The 21,506-nt window shown below is 42.8% G+C and overlaps 1 protein-coding gene across 1 annotated transcript in view; it reads left to right on the forward strand.

Moving 5' to 3' along the window:
* The window catches only part of ctnna1 (catenin (cadherin-associated protein), alpha 1), an 84,948-nt gene that overhangs the window by 12,386 nt on the left and 51,056 nt on the right, over window positions 1-21,506 (forward strand). The window contains exon 7 of the mRNA XM_083686666.1: window positions 4,836-5,039. Within this exon, the coding sequence (XP_083542792.1) occupies window positions 4,836-5,039 (204 nt within the window). The remainder of the gene's footprint in view (window positions 1-4,835; window positions 5,040-21,506) is intronic.

Consider the following 21,506-nt stretch of genomic DNA (forward strand, 5'->3'; position numbering starts at 1 on the left):
GAGAAAGTGATAGAAAAAAAATGCTGAGAAAGTGATTGCTGTTCACAGAACATCCAAGCAACCGGAGCTTCTGTCTCCAAAAAATATACATTTCCCCCACAAATTCAAAAGTAAAGTGATATGTCGTATTTTTACTTGGAAGCATGAAACAAATCAGAATATTTAACAGCAACCTTATTCTGCAATCTTTCCTTTAACTTATCTTTGACACTCCATGAAAGGCAAGAGTTTGTACATTTACTGAAGAAGTTAGAAGGTTAGAATTAAGGTTAGAATTAATGAAAGGGGTAAAAATTAATGGAGAAATTCACTTAAAGTGGCAGTCCAGCCAACTCCAATTGTTCTGATTTTAGCTACAAACTATCCCTAGGTAACAACAAACTGCTATGTGATACTATTTCTTGTGAAAATAATACAAACTGCTTTAACTTATGCCTATATTTATCTGGAAAACAGAGCTTGCTGACTGGCTGGGCGTGGTAATATGCAAACGTGCAACAACGTCATGCTTCTCTCCTCAAATCGACCATTGGTGAGGATTCCTAGCTATCAATTTCCATGAATCCTACCTTTGGTGCAGTCTCCTGCTGAAGCACTAATCTATTTTCATTGGTTCTTTTTTAATCCACACATGGCAAGTTGCCGATTGTTGTGATTTGAGTGGAACTGTTCCGTGTCAACATTCCATTCCATTCATGCCTTCCAGTAACGGCTTTAAACTGACCCGCGATGCAAACTAATGATGAGTTGATAACATCACAATTTCACTTAATACTTAATACTACGTTGTGTTGATCCACCTGGAGAAAATCCTATCTTTTTTTTGTGGCATTCATGGGAGGGATTAGAAAACTGACTCAACACGTTATTGGCAGATGTTAACGAGCGATGACGATGTCATGTCACATTCGCTCTAAAATAATCAGACCTCTTCAGAATCAGGACAGATCCTTCTACTTTCAGATAAAGCTCATCGAACACAGCAATAATATAGATTTTTCATACTTCGTGATGCTAATTTCATCTGCCTTGGTCCAAATGTGAATACAATTTGATATAAATCCCAGTTTTCACTGGACTGCTCCTTTTAAATGCAGCTAGCACAGTATTTTCACCTGGGTCATGCACAGTGCAGAGAAGAGCTAGGAAGAGTCAGTACTAGCAAGAGTATTGACACAATAGTTGCTTCTCTCCAAACCAAGTGTTAATGGTGTGTCCAACTGGAATGTTTATCCCTCTGGTGAAACTTATTTACACTTCTTGCAATTGGTAAAATGTGGATTGCAGTACATTTTTACATTTTAATTGATCTTTATAATCATTACTTAATGATGAAATAACACCTTAAGAGATTAACCAGTTTTCCACTTAATCTTTAACACCCCTAATTAGTACTTGCCCATTAGTCTTCTGTGGTCATGGCAACATCCCTCTGTGGTGGAAGGATGTGTAGGACCTTTATACTGCAGCTAATGGCCACCTTAATTGGTAAAAATAAAGCACATGGGGTGGAAATACGTCCAGCATGTAATTGCTGCATGTAATGCATTGCACACCCATATGTTAACAGGGAACTAAAACTCCTCTGCGCTAGTATCTGTTGCCCTTGTATTTTAAGTCACTGAGAAGGTGTGCCAGCCATGCTTGTAATTGGTTACAAATGTGTCTCAAATTAAGAATGTTTCTCCTCACTCTTGGCAGTAGTGCCATTCCCCTGAAAAGCACAGTTGAACTTCAGTGCAATTAATTTGAAAGTATTATTGTTTCGTTCACTCCATCATCAGGCTGCTTTTGTTACGCCAAACAGCCACTCGAGTTAGCGCACACAGCTGTGATGGCGAGTCAGGATCTTCAAGGAAGGCTTATGCGTCACTATTCTTAGTAGAGTACACTAAAGGCAATGTAGTGTGACTTTTTGAAATGTTGGTTTGAATAATTCAGATTTAATTCAGACTTTAATTATTATGATTTATGTAGAAAATATGAGTGAGTCACGATGAGTGCTGTAGGTTTGGTTAGTTCTATGAGTCACCAAGTCACCGGCTCTGTCACTGAGCTTTCTCACACCAAACGCAATTACCCTGATGAATTGGGGACAAAGACCTGCTCTTTTAGCTGTTTGTCAGTGTCTCTCAATGCACTGCCTTGTTTTGTCTGTCGATGGACTAATCAGCAGTGCTTTTCCTCTCGTTTTAAACTGTACTCCCTCTACACATCACTCAGCCTCCATCAGCCCCTTGGGAACCCACTGAAGGACCACTGCTAATAAAGAGCGACACAGGGGTTTTCTTATCTCAAGTGGGCTGCCCATTTGAAAGTGATGATGCAATCGTATTAGTGGAAATGGGGGAAACTGGAAGGCTTGTTCCAACCGTGTGTTTTTTTCAAAGCAGGTTATTTTCGAATGTCAATGTGGACAGTGAATCCCTTTTATATGTAGTGGTTGTTTCCTAATCTCTATGAATGGTCTGAGGTGTGAGTCTCCAGCTGATTGAGAAAGAGAACACACCTTGAACAAGTGCCACTGCTAGATGTTTGGTGGGGATAAATCTTCGGCCTTGCAACCAAGTACATACAATGGTGATTGTTCACAAAGCAAACCTGTCCCTGGTGGATTTATCATTTTCAGACAATAATGATACATATTGAATGACCAAGGCTAGGTAGACCACAGTTTATGATCAATCTGAAGGCCTTTTCTAATCCACCAGTTAATTTATTCAGTAATACGAAAGAGCCCATTTTCAGTGGACCTCTTGCTCCTCCCACATTTTCTCAGACCAATAAGACCACATCACTATAGATGGTGGTAAGGTTGGAGTTGTAAGTCAATGTGTCTTCCCTAAGCCCTTTCAATTGGTAAATGTCTCTCCTATTGAAAACTTCATAGCTATGATAAAGCAGTGAGCTGTAGGCCTATTCTTTTGAAAAAGTATTATTAATTTACTGATCCTATCAATCTATCAGTTCCGCCATGTTTGTTGAAAGATGAAGATTAAAATGTTGAAGCAGAGTAAATCTGTGACCACTTTCTTTTGGAAACTCTAGGGGTAGCTCTTGGAGCATCCCCATTTGATATCACTGTAATTGAGCATTTTTACTCTGCACTAGAGTATATCTTGATGGCATGCTGCTATATGATAGAAAACATTCTTCTGTCCACAACATCCTGAACCAATACATGTCTGTATTTCTTAGAGCCATAAATAACATCTTTACTGTGTCTTTGCAGTAAAGATAAGCTGATGTTTCCCAACAGGTGCCCTCCACTCAGTCAATAGAAAGCACAGGTCCATCAGGGGCTTGAACCTGTGGATTGATGGATGGCAGCTCACTCGGCGTGAGGGAAGGTGTTTCAGTCACTCCTCACAGCTGCGAAAAGTGAGCGCGTTCACAAAATGCGGAGGCGGTTCTCTCCCCAGCTAGGTGGCGAGTGTGTAAGAAGTGGCAGAAAATGAAAGATGAGGGGGGAGAAACGTGCGAGAAGCCGCATCACAGCACCTTTGATCTTTGCGCATCAGTAATTTACAGATGACCATGCAGAAAGTTTTTTGAGTGCTCATGCACATTTTCTCAAGACCAGTTCCTTCCCGGTGCCCAATTTTGAGCGCGAGGCCACTTTCAGGAATGAGTCATACACATGCACTCGGGCTTGTTGCCATGGCGACGTGACATGCAAGCGGAGGAGGTCAGATGAGACGGAGAGGGGGGGGGGGGGCGTTGTGGTGGTGGTGGTGAGGGTGGTCTAATAAACCCAACTGAATAGCTGAATATTTTACCAGCGATATGGTATCAGAGGCAGCTGAGGTCTTTCTAACAGGTGAAGATTGCTTTCTCCCTCATCGCCCCAAGCAACATCGTGGCACCTTACCTGCTGCAACACTCCTCCCGCATGTCAACGAGTCCCCTCTGTGAGCAGGTCGACCCCTATGAAATCAGACATAAACAAGTACTCAGTCTTTCATTTCTGGATGAAAGAGAGGAGTGTGTCACTATGAACTTGGGTATAGTGGGTCTCAGTAGCTCACATGTCTGTATAATGAAAGTGAATGCCTCCACAATACAACATTATATATTCATGGGCTCATCTCCTGTCTGAAATGACTCCGTTGTCCACAGTCTGTCCTTGAGACCAGTGCTTTCTCGTTGGACTAATTTTCTGTTCGTTCTACTCTCCTTACTGGAGAATGACATTGAGGTGTAAAAAAACAAACAAACAAAAAACAACTTGAGAAATGTATGGCCCTCTAACATAATGTAATGTATAAGACGGAATTTAAAATTCCCACGATTAATTACTATTAATTTTTTTCACTGTGATGGAAGGTTCCAAAGGGGGGACTAAGAGATCCTTTCCCATTATGTACTTGAATGAGCGTCAGAAGGAAAACACTGGATAGCTAGTTCATGCAATCCCTGATTGAAACCAGCTATTTCCCTTAGAGACGTGCAGGAACAAATCCATCTAATTTCAAGGTCCTTTCCGTCATTGATTGTACCAGGAGATGAAGACTGCGGATTCACAGCCCTCTTGTGATGTCAAATCCATTTCATCCGGTTACAAATCTGGCCTCAGCCACCCGTATTTTGGGCCCTAGACTATAGGTATCGTCTGCAGGCCTCGGGGTCTTTGAAAATAAAGACAGTCAAACTCTTCCCTCTAGGTTTAACTGCCGGCCTGTCAGATTCTGTCAAATCACCCCCTAGTCTCCTGCCAGACCTTTCTTTCTGGGCTGAAAGAGAGAGGGAGTGTTTGAATTTAGTGTTGTGTTTTTCTAACTCCTCTCTCTCGTCTCCCTCTCCTCTGCCTCTTCTGTCTGTCTCTCTCTCTGCAGAAACAAATCATTGTGGACCCACTGGCATTCAGCGAGGAGCGTTTCCGCCCCTCCCTGGAGGAGCGTCTGGAGAGCATCATCAGTGGCGCCGCCCTCATGGCCGACTCATCCTGCACCCGTGACGACCGCAGGGAGCGCATCGTGGCCGAGTGCAACTCTGTCCGCCAGGCTCTGCAGGACCTGCTGTCTGAGTACATGGGCAATGTAAGTCTTATGGACCGTGCCTCTGCGATGGGCAGCATAAAGGGGTCCACCTCACTGCCTCATCTCTCAGTCCTTTATTATCTCCTTCCCCTCTTCCCCCGCCTCCCTCACACTCCTCCACCACTTCATCTCTACATGGGTGATGGGTAGGCTCATTTGAGTGCTCATCACACTCCCCTTTGTTTCTTTCGACATGTCTCCCACCCTCCGTCTCCTCTCTGTTCTCTTGTTATTCTTGTCCCCCATCCCTCTCACCTCCCTTGTGTACCCCTCTTCTCAGCGATACCCCCCTCTTCTCTCCCCTCTACCCCTCCACTTCCGCAGCTTGGGATGTCATCACAGTGTAGCCACCTGCTGCCTAAGCTGAGACAGTCCTGTGGAGAGTGTGAAGCTTTATTCCTGGCATTGTATACACATCACACTCCTCTGGCCCTGCTTAAAAACAGACACACACATACACACACACACACACATTAGAATGCGCATCTTTTTCCAATACAAATGTTTGGCTGCATTTATCAAGCAATTAAGTAACAGGAATATCTTAGGCTTACAATAATTGGCCACACAAAATCTATTCATCATTCAATATACACCATTATTCTCAGAAAATGATAAATCCACCAGGGACTGGTTTGCTTTGTAATCTCCATTTTATTTAGTTGGTTATTGCAGCAAGGAAACAAGAACATTGGCTCTTGTAAATAAATGTGGTTTGTTAAGTATATTTGGACTGCCATGATAGAAAATCTACTGTTTAGCTGTTGATGTTAACGCTAAGAAAGAACTGTCAGATCCCTAAGGAAATATTAATTAAGTGTAAGTTCCCATCTTGTGCTGTCGTATGTAGTTGAATTTTACTTTAATGCTTTATTTATTGCTTGTAACTAAGAAAGCTCATAGACCTCTGGGGTGAAATGCACAGCCGCTACAGTCAGCTGCAGGAGGCAGGTGCAGCCATAATTGTGGATTGCACCAGTTTTGTTTTGAAATTGAAACATAGTATTGGCGAATCTTTGTTGGCTACCCGCCAAAGTGGCTGGTAAAATGTACAGATTTACCTGCGAATGCCAGCATATACCCGCTTTCAGCAGCTGGCGGGTATTCTTTTTTTGGCTGATGAATAACCCTTTAAGATGTCAAGTATAGCATCTCTTGTCACTATTTAATTAACGGAGTGGCCCTATTGACAGTGACGTACATTACTTAAACTGCTAAGCGGTTCAGTTTGCAATAGAAAGTTTTACACAAGTGGCTTCGCTTTCTTTTTTTCCCCCTTTTTTTTTTTCTGTTACCTGATCAGAATTGATTTGTTGTTTCCTACCGGCTCAAGTGCACATGTAATCACCGCCGAAATCTTGGCTAATCCCTTTAAATAAGCCAGTGGAAACATTTAAGCTGTCAGGGGGCGTGAAAGGCAATGTATCCTGTTCCATTCTGGGTATTTCCATAATGAAGAGAGAGGGAATGTGCCTGCCTGCCTGCCTGCCTGCCGCTTCCCTGAGGGATCCTTGCCAGTAAAGCACAGCCTGTTGTCAGAAGAGGGGGTTGGTGTGCAGGAAGGAGCAATGTGCCCTGGCACTGACACAGTTTTCATATTCTCATCTCTCTCTCTCCATCTTTCTCTTACAGAAATACGTTTACAAACAGTTATTTTTCGTTTGTGCGTGTCTTTTTTCATTTGCTCCTGCCGAGCTCTAGGCTTCTCCATCTCTGGGATTAAATGGCTATAGGCCTTCATAACAACACGTATTAGATGGGATGGAATGTTGTCAGGTTTCAGTTGAGGGTGTTATGTTGTAGTTGTGTATGCTGTGTGTGTGTGTGTGTGTCTCTTAGCACCCTCTCCCCCCACCCTCCTTGTCTGTGTCTCTCTCTTCTTCTCTTTTGCCCCCCATCCCTGTACTCACTCTATTTCTCCCTGCAACATCTGTGTTTTATCCACGCTCCTACCCCCCCACCCCCGTTCCCTCCCTGTGTTTGAACCACTCCTACCCCCCTCCCTGTAATTTAACAGTGGAATTGCTTTTTTCATCTGATGCCAGACAATGCGAGAGCCAGCCAGCCAGCCAGCCAGAAACATTTTATTGCTGTGGTAATGCCTTATTTCTTACCATCTATACACTTAGAACTTTTTCTTTTCCTTTGCTGTTGCGGCCAGACTTTGGGGCGTTTTAACATCATTGCCCCCTGGAAGTATTGCTAATGTGTCCTTGCTTGCATTGGATGACAGTCTGGCTACAGACCATTTCTATGTCTCTGACACATGAGCGGTTCTGCCTTTCCTCTTTGTTCCTCACATGCCTATACAGCAGTTGGCGAGGTTGGTTTCCATGTTGCCTTCTGGTTTCTGCGTAGCATTTGTCTCCAAATCCACTGCCTTGAATATGGTTCCATATCCACAGTGATCACCCTGTCATGAGAATTGCCATGTTGATGCATGGCACATGACAGAGAAATATGGAGACCTGATTCAAGTAGACGTGCTTAATAGATATTGCTTATGATACAGCCTCAATGAAAATGAAATGCATGTGTGATAGATGTATTACTTTTGAAATGGTTCTCAAATGGCGCTCTTGTCTGTAATGGGAGCAGGGAATTGAGCACTCACAGCCTAGCTTTACTGAAGCGTGTCACTTATTGACCATTTGAAGGAGCCCAGGATCTTTCCTCCATATCTGTGCAATAACCCCATCTCAAAGTCCATCATTTGTGATATGACTATGATCCAATAGAAAATGCATATGATTTGACGGTAGCTTCTTCTAGAAATGACCTTGGCATAAAGAGTACTTGTTTTTCTGACAGGATGAATGATATGAAACCATATGTCTCTAAAAGAAAGTGTCATTCCCCATTCCCTCTCAACATGGGTGAGCCCATGTCCAGGCATCACAGCCCTGGTTCATCCTTATTGCTCATCCAGGGTACTGCCAGTTTATTTTAAGGCCAGAGCCGTCCAAGCATCGACCCCGGGTTGTTTTTTTAAAACAAGCTTTCTACTTCACTGGTCCCCTCCATGTCACTCTGTGTAGCCCTGCGCTGCAGATCTGCAGAGATCAGAGTGTCTATGGAACACAGACACCATCACCAGGGCAATGGTGAGTGGACATGACAGGGATCTTGGCTGCTCAGCCGGCCAGATGAAGAATGGGGGAGATGATATGTGTGTCAGGGTCAGAATTGAACAGGGGGTTGGGTCAAAAATGCCCACAAAAGTTTATAAAATGCCCCTGAAATTGCCATGACGAGGGCAAAATAAGCAACATTTTTATAAGAAATCATCAACAACTAATAAACGGCAAGCAGCTATTTGTGTAATGCGCAAAAACCACCTGTTGCCACCAGCACACCCGTAACAACGTCTAGGTAGTCAAGGCTCACCCCTCTTCTCATTTTGACCGCGATGAAGTTATTAGTTGGGAATAAAGCGGTTTTCTCTTAAAAAGCACAAACATAGCCGGCAACACTTGAAAATCATGTCAACATAACTCCCACTGAGTCGAGTCATTTGACTGTCAAACGCCCCCTGCCGGTCCTTGCGCCCCCCCCTGCCGGTCCTTGCGTCCCCCCCTGCTGGTCCTGTGAGGTTCGTGCCTGTGGAGTGTGAGCTCACCTGAACCGACCACTGGTCAAAGCTTGCACTTTGTGCCGCTTAGCTAATCCTCTTGCAGAGTGGTGTGATCACAAACCGGTTGATTTCAACAAACAAACTAGCCCGCCATGCATTTCTGTAAAGCCTGCATCACATTTAGGAAATTAATAACAATAATGTGAATTTAGCCTACACATGTTGTTGCCTAAGATTTTATTTTTCCATTCTCTCAAGTAATAATATAATTATTTCAGTGAATGCTTGCCTTTTTTGCCAGTAGGCCCAACACATTAGAAACATTTACAGATTTCGTATTTCAATTTTTCATCCACGATTGACAGTGCCCTGGAAACGCCCCAAAATGATCCCCAAATTGTGTTCACGGGTGCAAAAAGTGCCCCAGACAAATTGCAAAACCCTGAGTGTGTCCACTGCTCGCTGGGGGCACAATGGCAATATTGTATTAAGTGTGTCTGTCTGTCTGGGTGTGTCTTCTAGTTGGTCTGTGAAGGGAGCGTGCTGACATGTGACCTGACACCCTGTGCCAGGTGAACTCTATAACAGGTAATAAACCTTCAACCAGTTACAACGCATCCAGGCCTGACAAAGTATAGGCTTTAAATACACTATAGGTACAATTCAGGCCTATATTGGTTGCCGGTGATTAGATTGACACCTTAACCATGTTATTTTTGTTGTCAGGCTTATGGCTTGATTGGAAGGGATAAATAACTTGATTGTAGAACAGCCGAGCCATGTAAGGGGGACATGCTGCCAACACAGCATATGGGGACTTCAATCACATATGAGATTGTTGGATGGACTCCTAACTCCTTCCCTTTCTCTCTTGCCTCCTCTCTTCTGCCTCCCCCTCGAGCCACTGGGCTACCCGTTCTTTTGTTGACTGATGGAACAGTTTCTTTTAAATGACACACTAAAGCACAACTCTTTTTGTCCCACTTATGCTTCATTTACTGTGCTGATAGCTTCAGCATAGCCAACATCTGAAGGGGAAGTAGACCAACATCCCTAAAAAAACAAAACACCACAGGCCTTTTCATCTTCTGATGGAAATGTTAATTTTGTTGCTGCATAGAGGATGTCCATGTTTGATTTATCCACTTTGGAAGAGCAAAAACCACAGGGTCTTGTCTCTCCATTATTCATAGGTGAATCATAGTCAGTATATCGACCCCATAAGTGCTTTTTTGTTCAAAATCGGTGCACTGACAAAATGCGTCATTTCCGCTCTCATACTAAAAGCATATTGTGTGCTTTTGTTTACAAATGGGTTGGCTGTCCCTAGCGACATTGCACTGGTTCAGCTTACTGAAAATGTCAGCTATTGTTAAATCTTATGGCTGCATTACCAAGGAAATTAATAATGCCAGGGCCAGTTGCAACCTTTCCACTCCACACTTGCCTGGAAGAGTAGCACCAGTAGAAACATTGCTTTGACTGGGAAGTGGTTTAACCTCCTCAGATCTTATCCTGTCATTGTGTCCTGGGGGGTTAATCTGCATTTTGCTGTAGATCCACGGGAATGGCTTTGGCCAGTGGCACCAGCTCTGAGGTATAATATTCATGTAAATTAGCCACAGAGGCATAATGAGGACTCTGGTGGCTGCTGCTGGACCTCTGATGTGGCATAGATGTACTGTTATGGTGGCAGATGGCACACTAATATTTATGGCACCAAAACTTGTGTGGCACCAAAACGTGTGGTGATCCTCACAATATGGTTTGTTACTCCCTGTTGGAGGCAAAGATTAATGATATTGCATGGTCATACTTTGTGTAGATAACTCAGCCTATACAATAGATAAAGGCTAAATATAAGTAGGTATTGTTAATCCATATACTGCTTATGCAATTCCTATTTTCAAATCATAGCTGCAAGACTTTTTAAGTTAAAAGGAAAATCAACAGTTATTGTTAAGTCCATGTATGCCATGATAGTTGAGTATTGGACATTGGCGGTCGTTGAGGAGTGAGATGATTGTCCATTTGTCCGTTCAGCCAATTAGAAACGTGTTGTTGAGATGCTAAATAGTTTGAAACGTCACACTCGTATTCCACAGGTCAAATCAGATACTGACATCACACCTAAAGTTTTCTGTGAGTTTTCGGACTAACTTGTGTGGCCGGGGCTTAACACTCACAAGGGATGGGATGCTGGTGATGCTAATCTAATAACACTTAACATGGTACACTCAGCTAGTGTTGGGGGTGTGCCTTTTACCGCAACACTGCTGCGTAAAGCTTGACCTTATTATTCCATATTATCGTGACAGTTTCACATGGCACATGTTGAGTCTAACCATTTCTGCTCTATATTATTAATAATGCATTTAAACTCCTTAGTGTCTGAGGGATGTGTGTATAAAGACAAACTGATAAGATGCCGTGACATATTAAGATACAGACGTTTAAATGCCTTCAACTGGAAATCAAACATTATCTGAGGGATCTGGTTAAAAAGGACATGCCTTCCCCGGCAACGTGATCAACAAACTTCTAGATGAAGAGTGAAATCCTGTATCCCCTACCTCTTCCCCCCCACATTGCTTTCCCACCCCCTCTATCACAACTCCCTCTCTGCCCTCCCACTGTGCTCTCTCTTCCCTTCCCTCTCTGCTCTCCCCTTCAACTGTGCTTTGTCTCTCCTTCCCTGCTCAGTCCTCTCTCTCTCCGTCTCCTCCCTCTTTACTTTCTCCTCCTCTCTATTTCTTTCATACTCTCCCTCCTCTCTCCCTCTCTCTTTCTCTCTCTTGCCTTTGGGGTCTGCAGTGACTCACGCGTAGTCTTGTTGTATCCCTGTTCCTCTCTGCTCATGTAGTCGTCTCTCACTGGGAGCATATTGTAACTTGAATAATGAGTATAAATCTGCTCTGCCGACTTGAAACTGCCGCCTGCACTTGCTTCAACCCTCTTCTGGAAGCTGCCCATGACAAAGGCACGAGATTTCAAGCTGAAATGACAGGTCTCCCTCTCCACATTGGCTGGTACTGTAACTGCTGATTCAGTCTGTGCTGGGACTACTTGACATAAAATAAATTCTCTACTTTCCAAGTTATCATATGTCCAGAGGGAGGGATTATATCTAAACTGTAAGGTTTAGGGCCATAGCAGAAACATGAAAATATGGCAGTGTTTCCAAAAAATCAATTTGTGCAATTGTTTATTTTTCGCCCATGGTTGTGTGAAGTAGGGGAGGGTTCAAAGAGGGTAATGCAAAACAAAAGTGAAAGCGGTTCAATTTATCTAGTTGTAATCTCATCTAAATGCATAATTAAAACAAATTACACCACACACAATGTATCAAGGGAAAGATTTAATGTCCCTGAGGCTTTCCGTATATTTACAGCCCCCATAAAACACCGGCCTGTCACTAACAGGCTGTCAAGACTGCTTTTCCCAGACCTGGTCCTTGATCTCTTGCTGTTGAAGTCTTGCCTTTTTGATTGGCTTTGCTGGCAGGTAGATGAGATACGGTCCCCCATGCCGCTGTAATTATACAGGCTAAGGAATGTTTTGGCCTCCATATCAGGAGAATGTATAATACCAGGGCTGATCCCAACATATTGTGCCTGCCTCAATACAGAGAACATAGTTGTGTGTACAGGTAAACGTCTTGCTGAAACAAGCAACATTATTATTCAAAGGTGACGAATTACACTCTAGGCCCCACCAAATCCATCTACAAACTATGTATTTGAGATTGTGACACGTTGAAGATTGTCTCCGAGCTGTTAGACATGTTGATGTGGCTAGACTGTTTTCCCCTTCATGCATTAATTGACGTTACTCACGTTCTTGGGAGCCGGGCTGATTCTCATCAGTGGTTGATGTTGGCTCGTAGTTTTGAAGTGAAATGTGTTTTGTAGAGCAGACTACGCAGCACTTTGCTTTATTTGATGATATTCAGAACAATAAATATGAGCTAGTGGGGGTAGTATTAGTCAGTATTAATTGATTTGCTATGCTCGAATCTGTGATTTTTCACCCATATATGCAGATTTGGATCGGTTTGTGGAACATTTGAATTGATTGTCAGATCCGTTTTGGTGAATCACTCCACCTCTACTGATTATTCGAGTATGCAATGCGCCCCGCAGCCAAACAGGCTCTTTGTGTTTGTACTGGCTCTCTTGTTTCTTTTCAAACTGCCTCTTGTGCACGCGGGTGCAGATGTGAGGCTGCAGCAGCACAGCTTTCTCATTAGTCGTCCCCCCCGACCCCACCCCCCTATTTTTAAGTTAACTTTTTGTTTGTCTGTAAGAATGCAGAAGAGAAGTTCAGGAGTTCAACTCTAGTTGAGTATCAGAGTGGATGACCTCACACTTGCGTTGATGCATCAAAACATCCCAAGTAGAGAAAAAAAAAAGCCTGCTTATATCTGAATGCTCCACAATGCACACAGCCAAAGAGCAGAGAATCAGGTGAGATCCTAGCAGTTTCTTTTGTTGCCTTATGAGGCAGTCTCTTTCATTCTGCAGGTGTGAACGGTTCTGCTGGAGGGCCTCATATATACAGTAGGCATACTGTTGGTTCTGTATCAATGACTGACAGTTTCTATTAACGCCCTTTGATGTATTAAAGCATGTTAAAAATACCTCTTTCTACTCACTTGAAGGTTATTTTCAGTGTCATTTTTTATTCACCAAGCATAATGAACTCCCTAGGACCTGAACATCTCCTAAGCTATCTTTCCGAACAAGTATTAGACTCTTCGACCCTTTCTCACCTTTCCCAGTATTACAGCAGCTGTATTCTTTTTAGTATGTGTAAGGCAGACATTATGCCTTTTGAGGTTTCTACAATATGTTTATTTTCTCTTGCTCGTTCCCCCAGTTAGATTCACCTGGAAGTGACCGTCAGGAGCTGTTGAGGCAGCAGTATCCGTCAGTGGTTTTACATTGTTTTCAAGGATGCCAGCCAATATCCCAGACTTATTTTTAACCATGGCCTGATCTGGAGAATAAACTCATTGCTGTTGTGTAAGCTGCATATCCTCTGCCTTTCAATATCCTCCTAGTAGCCCTAAACTTTCATTTGTTCAGACAAGTGACAAGATCTCAGGATATCCACTGGGGCCTTCACATTATTGACTGTCTGTGTATGCAGTCTGCGTATATGCCTCTGACTGGGTACTAGTGTGTGGACAAGGTATTGCTGCCCACCGTGTGAACCAGGGGTGGCTGGTGGAGGCATAAATCAGAGGACAGGCTCATTGTAATGAAGGGAATGAGGAATGGTGTCTTCTGATTTCTACCTTAACCAGCCTCCACTGGTGTGAAGCCATTCCCCACCTCTATTTACGGCATGTCATAATGAAATATCCACAGACATTTCACCCAGCTCCGCTGTTGGCTGGTATCAGACAGTCAAGACATTTGGAGAGAAGGATGGATGGAGATAGTGAACCAGAAATCCAAAATGAAATGAAGCGGGAAAGCTGTTCCTAGCCCTCTCTTTGTGCTTGTGGGAACCTGGCCCTTTACTAGGGGTTCTAGAGTTGAACAGACTAGGTTGGATAGATTGGGCTCATTCAGCTAGACTGTAACTGGAGAAATGCCTTGTTCCATGGGTGTTTTAGGGTGAAGGCCTGCTGAATAGGAAGAAGATGTGATTTGTATTGGATACTGCTAAGAAAACAGTGGGGGGTAGCTACAAGCCTATTTCATGAAGCCAGTTTAGTGTCTCTGCCAACCGCTTACCATTGAAAAACACTTGGAAATAACCCTCTGAATATTATAGAGCATATAGAATTCTAAAGTTGAAGACTGCCTATTGAGAGGAGTGAGTCACTTTTACAGTAGTACTGTGCCCAAGGTTTTGGACTATGAATTTCTGAGTTGCCTCATACAATACTTTTGAAATGGAGATGACTCCTCCTATTTCCCCTTGTGTGTGAGACCCAAACCTTTATCAAGTCTAATCCTTCAGATGTTGTTTTTCATTCTATATTGAAAGGGTGTCAGGCTGGCTTCAAGTGAATCTGAAGGTCAATGATTGCTACCCAGTTGGCACGCAGGGGCCTAGAGTGAGACATAAAGCGCCTCCCAGACAAAAGGTTATATAAAGAGAGATGGCAGAGTTCTCTATTGATTGGGGGAAAATGAAAGTAACTTTATATTCATTTGTGGAGTAATTCACTTTTTCCAGAGCGTGGTGGATCCCTTGTTGCTGGCGCTCAGTGCAAATGTCACATCAGGTCTCTCGATGCGAGGTGAATAGATTTTTGCTTTGTTTTCGGCTTGGCTCATTGGTTCTCCAATTGAAGCCTGATGCACTGGCTGGTTTGGTGTTTGAACATGTTTTGTTCTGGTTAACACCCAGCAGCTGGTCGTGTTCTTGTCTTTTTTTTTTTTAAAGCACATGTTGACAATGATTGCCATGTGTTTTCTCATGGCAAAGCCTGGTCAGTAGCCTTCTGCAGTGAGATGGCATTTGAATTACTATGCTTTTGGAAAAGTCTTACCTGGCTTGTTTCAATGCGGGTAAATAACCTTCAAATATTCAGTCACAAAGACGCATCAAATGAAGGGCAATTTTCTCCCTGTCAGTTAGGCCTAGTAAGCACAGATTTTAATGCTAGCTATATTTCAGTGCTTTTGCCTTTGCCAGAAACAACTTAGGAATTGACATGATATTGCAGTCGGTTCTTTTTTTTGTATGTGGGTGTGTTTTGGCTCGAGAATTGCATTGGCTCCAAGGTGAGATGGGTTCTGTGAATTGATGTGATGAATGTGTGGAGACCACACAGGGAGACACATCTATGGATGGTTCACACAGACCCTCATCTTGTTCTTCTTTTTTGTTCGGCAGATGTGCAGTTTGTCCATGTCCCTGACCTTGCCAACAGGAAATTACTCCACGTGCAAGAGGAGGGAATTAAATGATATAGAAAAAATATCCCCCCCCCCCCCCTCCTTTACTAATTTTGTCAGGCAAATACAGCACAATGAATGCATTTCATAAGGAAAGTGATACCCAAAATAATGTATGCTTTCTCCTCTCAAGGACTTTGCCTGATTGAAATAGGAATGGGTTTGGGGACCTATGAACGCTAAATGTGTTTAGCAGATACTTAACATGTGGAGCATCAGATTGCATTCTGTGCTGAATTGTTTCTAGTAGCACTCCAATCCAGATTGTTTGACCTACAGGGACACACAGATGACAATACACCATTGGGATCTAGATGCGCTGTAATTTCATTATTGGTACATCGCAAGAGAAGGTCCCAAAATCACCCCTGAAAGCTGTTCACTCGAAACTCATGGTTACAGGTGTTTCAAACCTTGACATATTTTCAAATAACAATTATTTTTTGTTAAGACAACGCTCGGAATGATAATTGAACTGTTGTGTCCTTTAAAAATAGTTGGTCTGGGATACACCGGATACACCAGGGGCAGAACGAGTTGTTGGACTCTTTCTGCTCTCTGTGAAACTTGACTTACGATCTTAGAGGGATGGCCTAGGGAATTTACATAACGCTTCTCCTGAAACGTCTTGTAATTGCATTTAATAAATATCCAAAGGAAAGGAATAAATCGTCTCCAAACGGATAAACGAGGTTAGGCCAAGATTAATTGCCTCTGAACCCCCCAAAACAAATATTTTAATTAGTTTAAATGGAACAGGGACTCTGCTGGATGCTGTCAAAAAAAACAACCTGTCAGACCTCCTGAATTCATGTGATTTATCTGTTCATTCATATTCGTTTCTCACCATAGCATAGCCCCTTCTCATTAAAATGCCTGTGCTGGCTCTCAGCGTTCTGAGTAAATAATACTCTCTTTTGTCCCACTATTGTGATATTCTCCAAACAAAGTAATGTATGACATGATTCATTCAGCAATTTGGCAACATTTTTTTGTTAAAGTGCAGCGTGTTATGCTTCAATTGAAGTAAAGACATGCTCTGGGTCCTGGGGAATGCTAATGATGGTGTATGGAAAATGCTTCTGGTGTAGATTTAGGGTAAATGTCCTCAGTTAGTTTGAATAAATTTGTTTCACTTGTGCCTGATTTATAAATGGACTTTCAAATACTCTGGCAGATGGCAATAATGGCTATTTTATTAAGTGCTCCTGCGAAGACTCCTGACTTGAATTGGCCCAAGCTGTGACCTGCTCCATTGGCTTTGCTTGACGCTCATTCTAGGTGATTGCTTGTATGCGTGGGTATAGAATTACTTGATGATAAATTGGCAGCTATGGCATGTAATTGAGTATTGTCAAAGGAGACATGATTTTCTTTTCTGCAGATGGATACATAGGCCAGGTCTTGAAACAAAGGCTGTGTACAAGTGCACATTACCAGACTTCCTTACAGAAAGCCTTTGAACAGTTTGTAAACAGAGATCAATAGCCTGCTGAAGCTTCAAATGCTACTGTGGCTTTATTGATCCGTCTTTGATCTTGGTAAGCAATTACAATTAAAACCAGATAGCATTGATTGGGTCCGGGTACATGAATACAATGTTAGGGCGACAACCTTTTTGGCATCTAATTCCAGCCTCTGAAAATATACGCTCGCAACCAAGGAAATATTATACAAGGTCATGAACGATTCCGACTAAAGGCTGTTAAATCTTGCTGTCATGGTTAATGGTATTGGCTCACATTTATCTCACACTTTTTTTTTTTAAACTTTTTTGTGACTAAAATTGGTTCCTCGCAGTAGGCAAGCTGTGACCTTAGGGAGTGTTTAAGGACGCTAAGCTCATTGGGGACCTTCGCACAGTATTAAATATGATCTCTGCGTCTACAATTACATCAATACAAACCGGAGGTCGGCCAGGCCACAATGAATGGAGTGGTAGAGAGATCTCTTTAGTCTCAAGTGCCCACGTCCTCCAACTGTAAAGCCTGTTGATCCAAAGCCAAACAAGTTATAGAAACGGTCATAAGGACAAACAGGGCCTTTCTACGCGTTCAGTGCTGGCTTGCCTTGTTCCTTTAGAGCAGCAACATCCTGGTAAGATGTGACACTGCTTACAATGTCATCACACTGCTATTAACCCGAGACAGGAGTGTGTGGTGGAAGCACTGAAGGATGTCTCTGTCTCTTTCTCATCTGGCAGTTTGAAAGTACATATTCCCTTTGTGTTTTATTGGATGTTTAATAGTGTTGACTTCATAGGATTGTTTTGCAAATGGTGTATTAAAATGTAATGGGCTGTTCCTCCTTCACCAGCAGTGATTGTGTGTAGCCTTTATGAGACGCTGCTGTTGCAGCCGAGGGTGAAGCATTCGTTGGTCTGCTGGGTTTTCTTCAAGGTACACTGTCGCCTGTTAGGCACAGTTCATGGCCACTACAACCACACAGGTTTACAATGTGCCACTTAAATGTGTCTGGGGATTTGGCTCTCTAGAGATCTACATTATACACCCACGCCACATTTGTCTTTTACACTGTTACTCCAGAGGAGCGGAGTCATTTCAGCCCACCACCTACCAACCTGAACTCTGCTCATGAGATCCCATTTAAAGGTTGCCAGATTCTGCTGTCAGATCTTACAAATATAGCACCCACTCAGTACTCGATTTTTCATTAAACACTGCTGTCAAAAAGTGGTGATGGAGAGATTTTGATCATGTCAAAGGGCTTATTCCTTTATTAAAATATCATACATAATGCAGAATCAGCCAGTCTGTCTGTCGTGATTGTTCCAGGTTCTTGATCTTTGCTTTGAGGAACCCTGCTTTAGATGTCTAGTGTTTGATCACATTTTTCATCTCCCCCTGCGTTTCTGTTTCCCTCTCTGTCTGACAATGGCTGACTCAATCCACAATGCTTTTGTAATAAGTGTTGTTCTGTTGTCATAGCCAGGTTATGCTTTAATCTCTGCTTGAATCATTTCCTACAGGTACCTCTTAGTGACTGGGGGACAGTGTAGTAGAGTAGGTCTTTTTACAGATCAAATGGACTGGAAGGAAACAGTTTGCAAAAATGTCAAAACAAATGGTGTAATTTTCCACTTCATCATGCATAGTGTTATGATTGGCAAAGGGGCAACTTGGGTGTAGGCTTTGCAGTTGCAGCGACAACTTGTACTATGTGTGTGCTAAACATTCCTCTTCTCATTACAATGGTCTTATTATTTACGAACGCATAGCCTATAGAACCTATTCTTTGATAATAACAATAAATATATTGTTTGATCATGACATCTCCATCACATGTGGGAGAAGGCACTTCCAGGCAGCATGCATAACACTGCACTGACAGTATAGGCTAAGACAATTCATATGGATATTGAATGGAGAGAAAATGTTATATTAGGCTCTTAAACAACTATCCACAAACAGAGTTAGTGTATACAAATTATACGGTACCGCTGATCATGACATTTTATGAGAATACTGGACATTTTGTGCTGCTTTGGTGAAAGCCTCTGCTCTGTATACATAATGTGCATGTGAGATAAAATTATCGTTGTATTGACATACAACTTGCAGGGCCTGAAATTAACACTTGCCAGGCACCAAATTTGGGTAGGCCTACATTTTCCTTGTGCCGGATAAATCTTTCAGTAAACACCTGCCATTCTGACTTGTGAATGGCAGCATGTTATTCATCAGAGTAAATATCTATTTTGTGTCATAATTTAAGCCTAATAATTTTAGTTCCTTTGTTTACAAAGATCGCTTCGCTTTGGTCAGTCTGTAGTTTTCCTTTTCCGACATCGATGTATTCATGTAGGCCATGGCTAGAACTTTAATGAGTCATGGGCCTTTTTGGGTGCGAAGAACCATGGCTTGATAGATTCACAGCCACATCACGCACATTGTGTCTTGTTCTAAAGTGACAGGGAAATTAGACCGAGACACTTGATTCCTGTCATGTTATGATAATGCTCATTCCCATTCTGTAGAAAAGGTTAAAAGGGCATATGTAAGCAGGTATAGGGGCCCTGACCATGGTTGACTTATGGGTTTTTCTCCAAGCTTTGTTGCTAGGTAATTAATGTGCACAGGAGCTGACGTAGATTACTGTTAAACATGCTTAATAAATCAAAACTGTGATCTCTCACCCTTCCCTGATGACTCACCCAGGTAGGAGAGGTACAGATACTTCCTCCTTTTAAGAGCACTGGCACTCCAACCTGTGGTCTCTCAGGAGGGACCACCCAATGAGCCTGCTGCTGCTCAATTTACCTCAGCTTGGCAAAATAGAGACACATATTGCCCATTTTTTACAAACTGCTTGGTGCTTAGCTAGCCGGAGCCGCCGGTCCGGACTTGACACTTGCAACGGATTGCTCTCTGAAAGATGGATGCACCCTGCCAAACTTGGCACACTCTCCCTCTCACACTCTCAGGAGGAGACTGGTAAACAGATGATGGACAACGACTTTGCTTTCATTGCCAGCGTTGTGTTTGGAGACACTCGCCCTTCAGGACTCTTCACAGGTGTCCTTTTAGGAGCTGTGCAGTGTTTTACAAAGACCGCCAGCATGACTTCTCACACTTTTTCCCCCCTACACCTGACAGTCCTTGCCGTAGCTGGTGTGCATTAAATTAGATTAGAAAGGTCACATTCGCCAATTCGTATGAATATGGTTAAGATGCCCTCTGGGAGACAACATAATATGAAAGCCAAGTTTGAAGCTATGCTATATTAACATAATCTTGTTTTAATCTATTTTTGAAGTGTGTGTGTGTGTGTGTGTGTGTGTGTGTGTGACAAAAAAAATTGGGCTCTCAAAATCACAGCTCAGACTTCCTATTGACTTCATAGACGGCCCCATTTTAATGTCACTTTGATGGCTGGCACAAATGCCTGTATGCTAAATGTTCTAGGCTGTACTGCAATTGACTTTCCCGGTGTCCTTATAAAGCATGTCAGAAGAGATGAGACACATTAAACAACTCCTGCCCGGGCACAAGGTGGCGCTCACTGAGCTCTTTATCCTAATTGTGGACAGACACCTCTGCCATCTGCATTGTCCCCTGTTGTCCATGGTCTCCCTAATTCATCTCTCTGGCCCACCCCAAGGTGCTGTGCTTTTTGGATCCACCAATGACCTGTTGAGGAATGGCTTTAAATGTGTTAGGCAGTAAATACATTAGGGAGGTATTTGCTGATGAGAGCCCAGATCAATATGTCCTTCCTAGTAAGCATTTTCTAGATTTATTGGAGCCCTCATAATGAATACCTGAGGCATACTTGGCCCCTGAGTCCTTGAACCTGGTAGACTGCTGGGGACCCAGAGTCAGACTCATCAGTTCAGTGCCTTCCCTGCCTGGCTGCAGACTGCTGGTTTATTGCCCAGGCTTGCTTCCCATTGGCCTGATAAAAAAAAAAGAGAAAAAAAAAGGAGCAATTCAAATGGACATGGCCCTTACAGGTGAGCAGCCGTGTAGGCCCTCAGATTTATTGCATGCTCTGTGTGCCTCTGCCTTATTACTTCAGACGGCTCCAAATAAATTGCCTTCAGATAAATCTTGCGCCTCTTGAAACATACCTATCTGTAGGTTATGGTTTTAATTGGGTTTCCTCCTAAACGTGATATGTGTGTGTTGATGTTCTTGGACCATATTTTCTTGTGTGAATGATTGGTCTGACAGGAACATTTAAATTCTGTTGTTATGGATCACTGCCAGTGTGTGATGTAATTGAGGACAATTAAGACAGTCTTGCATCATCGGTTGGCAGTGAGGCGGGGCAGGGGCAGGTATCCTTCATTCTTTTCAGACATGTTCATCTGCTTTTGCAAAACTGTCTGTTATTGTAATTGAACTGCCTGTAATTTAACTGAGTTTTGTTTCAGACCTAACAACGCCCCCAGCACATGTACAGCACAACTTCTCTTGCTTTGCTTTAGAATATTTCTCAAGAATTGATAATCAT

Source organism: Argentina silus (genome assembly GCF_951799395.1).
Source record: "Argentina silus genome assembly, chromosome: 15".
Lineage (NCBI taxonomy): Eukaryota > Metazoa > Chordata > Actinopteri > Argentiniformes > Argentinidae > Argentina > Argentina silus.